This window comes from Acanthisitta chloris, unplaced genomic scaffold (assembly GCF_000695815.1).
Source record: "Acanthisitta chloris isolate BGI_N310 unplaced genomic scaffold, ASM69581v1 scaffold36532, whole genome shotgun sequence".
NCBI lineage: Eukaryota > Metazoa > Chordata > Aves > Passeriformes > Acanthisittidae > Acanthisitta > Acanthisitta chloris.
The window spans coordinates 34,656-45,889 of NW_008660519.1; the positions used below are offsets into that span (position 1 = coordinate 34,656).

Genomic DNA, 11,234 nt, shown 5'->3' on the forward strand with positions numbered 1-11,234 from the left:
AGTACAGGAGAATTTGGTTTCATATAGGGCTTATGTTCCATAAAATGCTCTTTTCAGTGGATAATTCAGAAGGCTAATGGGCCATGAATTACCTGCAGAGGCAGTTGGACGGAATGAAGAGTCCAAAAGTTTGGCTAAAAAAGGACTGAGAACAGGGAAGTTGAGATGAGAGCCAGCTCATGTAGCTAGACATCTCAAATGATGCATCCTATGGGAAAAAATAATGGTAGTGCCCTCAGCCAAGTCTGTGGGTGAGAGCAAGCAAACATTCTATGAAGAGGTAAAAGGTTTTGTGTGCTAGGTGAGGGCTGTTTTCCACTATTTGCAATCATTCTAAACTATGTACGGAATGAGATCTAAATATAGATGATGACATTATTATTTTATTTGAGTTTTTTTAGTATCCAGGAAAGCTTTCATGAACATTCTGAATGGAAAAAAAGGCAAATAAGGAAGCCTTGTTACAAAATCATGAGTAATTTTTCTGCTCTTCCAACCACCTTAATATTCAATAGAAAGCAGAAGTCAAAGGCAAGGACGTAACTCGAAAATACCGTCAAACTAAGATGTCATTAGAAGGAATCTATTTAGAGGACTAACAAGACAATGAGAAGCTGTAAGTTAAAAGTAAGGAACTCCTCACGTATGATATTTTATTTCTTAAGCACCTGTGTACTTATATCTGCATAACAGAACAAAACAGTAATAACACAGCTTACATTTTAATGATATTTTTGACATTGAAGTTTTCCAGTGGAGCTATATCTGGATCATCTCCTCGTTCATCCTGAAGAACAATTTGTTGCAGTATTCTGTCCAACAGCTGCCACTGCTGGAAGTTTCCTCCATTCCTCTTATCTGTATGGAAAAAGACCAACCCATGAGAACTCCTAATTCCATGCTGAAGTGCACAGACTTGCCAACAAACTGGCATTCTTTCCTTTCCACCTTCCATCTCAATCCTGGTTGTAATAAATTACAGAACACAAAGGCCAACCCTGAACTGTCATCAGCGGATTATTTACAAACACCTGACATATTGTATCAGCACACAACAGGCATGGACACTTGGTACCTGATCTGCACATTCAGGCTGTGCAACCCTTTTGACAGATTAGCTCTAACCTGTACTTTAAACATCTATAAAAGGGATTCTTTTGTGATAGCCATTACTCATTGTTTGCTGGACTTGATGCTGGGGAATTTTTGATACCTAGGTTACATCATGATCAGGCACTGTAAAAACAATCAGATATTCTATGTGCATGCTTGGTTATCTGCAGGTCAGTGAAAATCAACTGGCACGAAAAATTCATACAAACATGACCAAAAATTGTGGAGATAAAGAACAGAGACTGAACTAAAGGGACTGATCCCATAGATATCAAAAGAGAAGAGCCAGAGCACCATAAAGTTCACCTCAGCTCACTAAGTTACATAACCTAGACCTTTAGATTCTTTAAAACTGTTCCAGTACAATCCTGTCCTGGCCTAGCAGGATTTAGCTCTTCTGCCACCAGAAATCCCAGTCAATACATAAAGGTCAAGTACTGTCTAAAAGAGGAATATCAAAGAGACCACTGAGACAAAGAACTGCTTGAATTTGAGCATAGCAGTCCTTGAATCTAATGAGACCCTGAGAACATACCACATTACTTTTTGATAAGCACACTACAGTACATCTTGCTCATCTTCCCTTCTCAGTTTGACTGCTCAAATATAGTTGAAAGTAACAGAGAAGACCACACCTGATACCTTCAAGGCAGGCAGTTCTTTCGTGATTTTGCTATGCATTTGCTCAGCTGCTACATTCTAGAAAAATAACTGAATTATTTTATTACAGTTAACTAGAAGATTCATATCACTTCTTTTGAAAACCAATGTCAGTATTATTTTTCACTTTTTGTTCAGGAGCTCTTCACAGATGCATGCCATGAAATAACAGCCCAAAAACTTACTCTGGAATTTCCCAGTGACAGAACAGCTTTCAGTACTGTCTTGTTTCACCAGAAAAATTCCTCAGTGCATTTTTTTAGAATTCAAAATGCTATCTATTTCTGGGAATTCCCCGATCTAGAGCACAAGGACTCTTTTTTTCAAACTTCTAATTTAAAATCATTAAAAGCTGTGTCAGTGACTAACTGGAATGTCTCAGCTACTTAATTTTATTCTCAAGTGCAGAGAGGTCAAGATACTGCCTTAAGTATTGCAACAAAAATCTGCTGGATGGAGTCAGTGTAAGATACCAAGTTCATTAGCCACAGCCAAGTTCTGAATGGAAGACAAGGGCAGTGTGTGTCCTGGTATCTGTGAACTTGTACCTACACCTAGTTCTACAATACCTCTTGCTTTGGAAATCTGTGATGTACTCACATGGCATCTGTAAGCAGTGCTGGAGGATGGATAACAAATAAGGATAGGCATCTGTGTGCTTCAATCTCTTCTTGATCAACTCAAACATCTGAGAGGCACTTTTTGTATCAATGTGGATCTGAAGTGAGAGAAGAAAAAAAACATCCACTATAAAAGCCTGACTAACTGCGAAAGTACAAAGACAGGCAAATTTTCAGAAACTAGACCTCTGAAAAGTTGCCTGCCATGTCCAGCTGCAGATTCCAGTGAGGAGCAGGCACCTGGGTCTTTGAGACCCCCATTGCCACCCCTACTCCAGTATCAAAAAGATCCCCAAAGTAAAGGGCTAGAAAGGTAAGAGACACACAAAGCTACAAGCAAAACATTGGAGCCAGCGAAACATTTGTGTCCTAAACACTGGTGGCACAAAGAGTAGAAGCTAAGCAAGAAAGGGATAGTTGTTCTGTATTGGTGTGTGGCAAGAGTTGTTCATTAGGAAAAAAGGAGACTATAACTATTCTGGACCCTACAGCCTTTTACCAATGCTAGAGGTTGCGGAGACTGTCCTTTTTTTATGCTCATCTTTAAAACCCACCCATTCTAAAATAGTGATCCTTTCCACAGGCTGTGAGATGACACTTTTTAGAAGAGTTTCATGTAATACTGGGAAGAGTATCAGGAAAGAGCCCAATCTTCACCCACACTCCTGTAAAGAGGATGTCTGAAACTAGAATGTATCTGGATCATCAGGACTGAGAACCTGAGAGCAGGGTTGAGAACGTCCTTCACTCCTTCTTTCAGCCAAACAAGAGAAAAGAATGTGTTATCAAAGATACTTGTCAGAAGCCCTGTGTGTAATCGTTTTCACTGTTTCATCAGCCACTCTCAGCACCAAAGTCAAACATTATTTTCAGGGAACGCAAAGGGAAGTTGCACCAAGCATCCAAAGTGGTCGTAACTTCAGCTTTGTCAAGTTCAGGTACTCCAGAGAAAAACTTACCAGGTCAAACTTCTTGGCAAGTTCCAGGTCATCTTCATTTCTGACCATCTCGAAGAAATCTAAGTGCCTAAGAGAAAACAGAAAAACAAAACAAACAAAATCTGCCAACGTTCATTGCAAAATTTAGACTTAAACGAAGTATGCCGCTACAGAAGCAGCAACATCTCATTTCCACCTAGAATGCTTGGAAATTGGCAAGCCTTTCTTATGTGAAGTGCTGGGATAGATATGCAAGGCAAGGGGGTAAGTGACAGGACAAAATAAATGACTGGCAGAGGTAGACATGCTCTGTAACTCTCGTGCTAAGTCACCTCTTGTTGAGGTAAGAAAAGCAGTTGAGAAGTCCTTGCCACAGCCACTGCCAACTTAGTATGCATGTTTCCTACTTCATCTGCTGATGTTAATTTTAAGAACAGAACTAATTTGTTTCTAAAGAGAGTCAGTTTCAGGAAGAGACAGCGACAACTGCCTTAAGTAGAGAAGTGTTTCTAAGAACTCTTTCTGTTCATCAGTAGCTGTTCCCAGAATATATGTCTTACCTGTCTAGTGTGGCATTCTCGTGTCCTCTTAGCTTGTCAATGACAGGTTGAATTCCCAGCATTAGAAACTCATATCGTAGATGTAATCGGAACTCCAAATTGTCCTTAAAAAGTGGGGGGAAACCAAGTCATTTGGTTTCAAAAACTTTTAATCACATTTTAAAAAAATTACTTAAAGCCTCAGTTCTTCCCTTCTTAATATCCTCTATTCTGACACCAAATTCAAAGGATGATTAACTCCAGTAAAGTAAGTAAAAAGAAAATTAATGCCTTTGCCTTGTTTCACTTAAAAATACAGTCCTCATTTACCTACTATGAATTCTGTATATGCACTCATAAGGACAGCACACTCCATGTTATTCCATAACAAGCAGAAGTTATTAGTATTTGTCCTGCTAGTCTATTAGAGGTTCACCTCCTGCTTACAGATGAACAGTACTGCAGTCTTCCACTTAGTTTTTATGTTTATTTGTCATAAAATCACCATATACTCTGGCAAGTTTTCTGCCATCTATTCAGTGGGATGGTACAGGACTCCCAGAGATAGAGATAAAGACATTGTCAGACAGGTCTTAGAAGCTTGTTGTCTGTTGTGATTTAAAAAAAACCCAACAATGCAACAAAAACTAACACTTTTAATGAAATAAAACCATTTAAACTAGCCTCCAGATTCATAGGAAAGTCTTGTCAATAAAAGAAAAACAGCTGGAGTTTTTTTTCCTGATATGTCTCCCTTTGATACTTTCAAATCAAAATGCTTTGAGTTTGGCTTTAAGTCAAAATAACATTTCAAAACATTTCTGAAGGTAAACCATAATGTTTTCTAAAAGGCTGAAATAAAGAGGCAAATGCTTTGCAGTTCCTAAAAAAAAATTTAAAACAGAAACCTCCAACCAAAAGACAACCCAAAGCAATTGTTTCAGTGTAAGTAGTCTATGTTATATTAGAAGGAGCTGGGAATAAAATAATACAGAAGACATTATAAGACTGATCTTAACAATTAAGCATTATTTTCCACAATCTATATCCACTCACTACCACAAGATTTGTGACTTAATCTACTAACCATTTCCAAGGTAAACTAATTCAAGCATAACATTTTAGAAGGAATTTCCAAGGTAATGACTCACCTCACCAGCACCTGCATTCAGAACAGCATTGATAAAGGACATGATGGCAGTTTTGAGGTTAACTTCATCTCGGTATCGCCCCATGCTTCGGTCTAGCTCATTTAGCAATGACTGAAACAGAAGAGCAAGATGGATTAGAGGATATAATCTAATTTCTTGAATTACTGTGCATAGTGTTCATAGGATATGCACAAAGTCTTTTAATTTGCTATATATTTGCTTAAAGAATTTTTTAAAGAGAATATTGTTAGAAATTGCGGGCACTCACAATAAACAAATCAAGAATAGCGATGGGAATAAAATGTCCACCTGATCCTAATTTAAAACAAAAAGTTTTTCTAAACAAGCTATTATTTGAGAAAAAGCAGATGCCCTTTATAGTTCTTGCCAACATGATCTAAGAAAGCAGCAGAATGATGACCTTACTAGTCAGTTAAATCCGTATGGTGAATAACATAGAATCACAGAATCGTTTAGGTTGGAAGGAACTTTAAAGATCATCTAGTCCCAAGCTCCCTGCCACAGGCAGGGAACCTTTCACTAGACCAGGTTTCTCAGAGCTCCATCCAACTTGGCCTTAAACACTTCCAGGAATGGGGCATCCACAACTTCTCTGGGCAACCTGTTCCAGCGCCTCATCACCCTCACAGTACAGAATGTTTTCCCAATATCTAATATAAACCTACTCTCTTTCAGTTTGAAGCCATTGCCCCTTGTCCTGTCACTACATGCTCTTGTAAAGAGTCCCTCTCCATCTTTCTGCTAGGCTCCCTTCAGGTACTGGAAGACCACAATATGACAGGGAACTGATACACACAAGAAAATAGTATCAGATTCATACATCCATTCTACTCACTTCACTCAAGTAATTTTCATTATTTTCTTGGATCTCAGCAGGATAGATTTCACTTACATGTACAGCGGGAGATAAATGCAAAGAGAAGGTGTATTTTGAGGAATAAAGCCTATATCTGTACCTTGGAAGATTTTTTTGTTCCTTCACTTACAACCATTTAATATGAAGCAGACAATTATTACTTCTTGGTAAGTTCCTTTCAGGGGTTTGCAAATAACAGGAATATCCCCTGTGCATACAGCTCCAAAGCTCAAAGGTGACTTACACATCTCCACTGAAAGTGCAGTTAAGCTCCAGTTTCTTTCTTACAGACTCATTGAATGGTTTGGGTTGAAAGTAACCTTAAAAGATAATCTAGTCCAACTCTCTTGCAATATTCAGGTACATCTTTCCACTAGAAAAGATGTAGATGGGTTCCTTAAAACCCATCCAGGCTGACCTTGAACACTTCCAGGGATGGAGCATCTATAACTTCTATGGGCAACATGTCACAGTGTTTCACCGCTCTCATCGCAACTCTTCCTTTTATCAAATCTAAATCTAGCCTCTAACAGTTTAAAGCCATTAGCCTTTGTCACTACAGGCCCTGGTAAAAAGTCTGTCTCTGTCTTTCTTATAAGTTCCCTTAATACACTGAAAGGCTGCTGTAAGTTCTCCCCCAAGGCTGTATGGCCCCCTATTAACCAATTAGCAAGGGAATTTAGCATTCAGGGGGTGTTTAGCATTCTTGGTCTGATCTCTACATACATATAGATATTTCACCATAATCTTATCAACAGCAGGAGAAAAAGAAGAAAAACAACTAGACAAATAATGTTTGTAGTCTTTGCCTTATTTGGACTGCTTAGGATTAATTCCACTTGAGTATTTGCCAAAGAGTTTATATGCAGAAACGGATTAGCCATGAAAGCAACTCTGCTTTTAGCTTTGTGCTGATTACCATTAATCTTCTCTTCAGGATCTTCTCTGATCAGTTCATAATTTCAAGGATGGTGTTCCTTATTGAAAGAGTAACAAATTCCACATGAGGTCTGCCAGTTCAACTGTATGAGGCTCACTCCAGCATTAATAATAAATGCCTCACACTCATTTAGTTTTTTGCTGTTGCACTAAAAAAGACAGAACACCTTTTACTCTTCCTGAGAAGTTTTGACCATAAAGGGAGAACGAAGACAAAAATAACTTTTTAGTGTTCAGCTCAGCAGACCATCTAAATAACATTTTGAAGCTATGATGCTGAGTAAGGAAGTTCATTTTCCTTTACTCAGTCTTTTGTCCCTGGCTACTGAAGTGTTCATTCATAGCAAAATCTTTCCTTTGCTCATCAGTCTCATTGGTCTATCTTGTGTCCTGTAGAAACACATAAAGATAAGTCTCAAGAAACAGGAGGAATATCCTCCTGCGCATTCTTCAGGGGAAAGAATAAACTCCTGGCTTCATGCTTGTTTTTCTTTAAAACTATTTTGACCTATCATACACTGCTACTGACAGCTGTTCTTATATCTGACCATAGTATATTCACTATTAAACAAACTTGATTTCATAAACTCCTTTTTCTTGCATCTTCTGAATTTCCCAGTTGGCATTTGGACATGTGCCTAATCCTGGCATTTGAACTTCAGCCACATGCAATGTCCCAGTAGTTATGTTATGACCAAATAGTATTTTGTTATAAATGGGAATGAGTCTTACATAAAAATACATGAGATGCCCTGCTGAGCCAGACTGGTGGTCAGTTCAGTCCAGCATCCTATCTCTAACAGTGACAATAGGATGCTATAAAGAAGTGTTTTAATTCATCAACAGAACCAACTCTTCAATTAGATAAATAAGCAAGCGAAATAAATGAGAAAATTTAGTTCTGTTACTATCAGATTTGACATTGAAATCCAATGCACATGTATATTGTTGGAATAACTTTAGTAGTCATCACTACAGAAGCAGGACGGTTTTGCTGGTTTTCTTCAGAGCTTCATTCCTACCATACTTTATCAAAAACTTTTAGGACCATGATAGAATCTATGCAACACCATATCAGATACAGTATCCAGACAGGTTGAAGGATAGTAACAAAAGTTTATATCCCTCATTTTAGAAGGCTGAACTAGGAGCAGAATGCAGTGGGGGCCAAGCCAAATTCAGGACAAGAAAAATCAAAATTCTGTGTTGCCCTAAGATGATTGAAGAGCAGCACATCTTCATGCAATTCTTCGAGCTTGAGAAGGAAACAGTCTAAGTTCATGCAATTCTTACACATCAGAGTCTACACCCGCATACTGTGGCCAAACTCCAATAACTCCAAACCTTTGCAAATGGCTGAGGTCCAAGTCTTCACTTGAACATTTCCTGTGAAAAAGGTTTCACCACACCTCTTGGCAGTCAGTTCTGTGGCCCAGTTGATCTCATGGTTATAAAGGTTTTTCCTACTATTTAAGCAAAACTTTGCTCACTTAATCCCATTATTCCTCATCAGTGACATCCAGTAGGGTTTCATTCAATCTAGAGCAAACCTCAAAAGGCTTTGGCTGAGCCCCAAAGAGAAGAAGCAAATCAAGGGGGAATACAGGATTTTAACTTGTTCCTTGTTAGCTCCTCTACTACGATTCCAAATTGATCAGATTTCTCCCTACAGATTATGGGCTGTACCAGTGGTGTTTGACACAAACCAGGCCATGGGGCTCAGGAAGGCATGCTCCTTCACCTCAAACTTCAAAATTTCTAGCAGCACGAAGGAGGAAAACAAGAGTGTTCTGCCCAAAGCAGCCCAGTTAATATTTCCATCAGCAAGTGAAATCACCTCCTTTCAGACAGTATCTAACACCTAGGTTCTCTCAAGACTACAAGGAAAATTCTTTCTCCCCACCAGGATCCACAGCTGGGTGGGTGTTTTAAATAGTGAGATAGGCTGGAAGGGCACTGGAACATCCTGATAAACCTTTCTGGGCCAATACAGCATTATAATTTTGCAACATTACTTTGACTCAAATTATGGCATGGTAAAAGCATAACACGCTACAGTAACACAGTGCATTCACTCCACAGGAAAATGAGGGGAAGCAGCAAGCATAATAACAATCAGAAAGGCAACAACTTAGGGAAGAGTAAGATTGTGCGCCTTTCACAAGGGAAAACTGTCATAAATAGGATAATGCAGACACATAAATTACTCTGAAATCAGAGACTCCTCTTTCTCAGTTCTCCTAGCATTTTATATTCCTCCATCTTCACAAGATAAGCACCTAAAATTTCAAGATAAAGCAACATTTTCATGGTCACACAGTAAGCCAGTGACAGAATGACACTAGTACTGATTTTGAATACATCAGATGGAAAAAAATCCCATCAAGGACACCAAGGTCTCATCTTCCTAATTCCACATTTCTGCTTTGGGGGTTTATTGTCTGGATTTCCAATGTTTGCTTTCATTTCTATTCTTTAACGGGCAGAGCAGAATTTGTAGGCAAAGAGAAGCATGTTTCAAACAACAATTGAATGAAGACAGAGCTTTTCCAGATTGCCTCAGGAAGGAGATTGAAGGCATGCATTTATATTATTGTGGTATTTGAGTAAAGAGAGAATACTACTCTGAAGAGGACAATTTTCAAGGAATATCTTAAGAGAAACCACAGACTGCCTGTTGGACATTAAAGGCAGAACTATTCCAGGCAGAAGGGCAGCATGAAAGAAGGGTCAACGATTAAAGCAAGCAAAGGGATAAGCTCAGGCAAGAAGATGCGGCAAATGTGAGAAAATAGGAATAGTCACTATATACACTGAGAAACAAAGTATACATAGAATCTTTGTTGCAAGTGCCAAGACAAAGATAATCCTGATAGACCTATGAACACCTTGAACAGTGAAGATACTGGGTGAAGTTGTAGTACTAAAAGGCTTTTGAGCGAAGACTGAAGTCTCAACAAAAAAAAGTAAGTTCTGAAGAATCTCCATATGCCTTTAAAGTGACTCCTACCTGAGTCATTTGTAGTGACTCTCATAATTGCAGTCAGTAGATGAAATGCTGGCAATTTAGAAAGGAGCAATATTTGACATCTAATTTTTCATTCAGAGCAAAATATGTAATTTTTTAATTAAGGAAATAGTCCTTTACATTCATAAAAGTTCTATCTATAGTTTTCAATAACTTCAACTACAAAAAAAACCCCAAACAAAACAAAAACATCAAAAAGCAAAGACATCCTTCCTAAAGCATTCAGCAGTTTCATTAATGGTCATCGGTTGGTATTACCTGGTGCAATTTAGTTAAATTAATTGGGATTACAAGTGTTTATAATGACAAGAATCTCACTGTAATTTGAATTTTGACTTCAGACACACTAGTATAAAACTATAAGTTTCCTATACAAATAATACTGACTGCAGGACAGAGCAAATGCAAGTTTAGTAAGAACCATAACTTAAGTCACAGCTTTCCTTGTGCACTAATTCACCAGTTGCTGAGTCCTCTGACAACTTTTGGCTAGCTGTGCCAGGTAGCAACAGTTGTGCTTAGAGCACTGACCAGTAATAAGTTCTCAGATTCAATGAAACATGCCATGTTTCATGTTACTGTGTTAAATACATGATCTCTACACTATATCACTTTTGAGCACATGGAAACTGGAAATATTCAGTGTTCCAGTCTCACATCAGCAACAAGTTATTCAGGAGAAAAAGTTTTAGATGGCTGCCAGTAAATAATTCTGAACCTCTCTTCCTCTTGCTCACAACAAGGAGTGAAAGCAGAACCATGCCCCCCAGATTTTTATTCATCTCTTGCAACATTATTTGCAAGGGGGGGGAAATTGTTTTGGGGAAAAGTAAATCTGGATCAGTGTTTCTTACATTTACCTCCCGATTCCTCAAAGTACATAGTCCTGTCATCACAGATGGATATGGGGAAGAGTGTGACACTTTAATTTACTGCTATCTGCAAGAGTTGAAAATAAATCCAAACAGATAGCATACCAAGTGCCAGCTTTCATAGATGAGGAGGAATAAAGTGACAGTGGGGTGGCTGAATGGGATGAAGAATATTTTTAATCACTGTTGTCAGGAAGGCAATTTAAGGAAAAGCAACACTGGCACTGATGTTAGAGGTCAGCGTCACCATTAAGCTATTTACTGGACATTCCAATAAAAGCGAGCTCAGTACAATTTCCAGAATTTCCACAGTTTCCTATGATTTATAACTCACAAGAACTGAGTTTGATTTCCAAGATTGAGAATTTTAAATTATTCTCCTCTTATGCACTGGGTCTCTAATTTGGCCATTGTCTTGCAGAGCCTGAGCAGTGTCTTTACAGTTCCCAGCTTTCCTTACCCTGCCAATTAGAACCAGTCTGCAATAGTGAACAATA

The 11,234-nt window shown here is 38.4% G+C and overlaps 1 protein-coding gene across 1 annotated transcript in view; it reads right to left on the minus strand.

The window, feature by feature from the left end:
* DAAM2 (dishevelled associated activator of morphogenesis 2) overlaps positions 1–6,388 on the minus strand; it is a gene marked incomplete at its 3' end in the record, with an annotated part of 37,555 nt that extends 31,167 nt beyond the window's left edge. Inside the window, exons 1-6 of the mRNA XM_009069836.1 lie at positions 6,317–6,388; positions 5,022–5,132; positions 3,892–3,995; positions 3,353–3,419; positions 2,374–2,491; positions 720–858 (exon numbers count right to left, since the gene is read on the minus strand). Coding sequence (XP_009068084.1) covers positions 720–858; positions 2,374–2,491; positions 3,353–3,419; positions 3,892–3,995; positions 5,022–5,132; positions 6,317–6,388 — 611 coding nt within the window. The remainder of the gene's footprint in view (positions 1–719; positions 859–2,373; positions 2,492–3,352; positions 3,420–3,891; positions 3,996–5,021; positions 5,133–6,316) is intronic.
* Between the last annotated feature and the right edge of the window lie 4,846 nt (positions 6,389–11,234).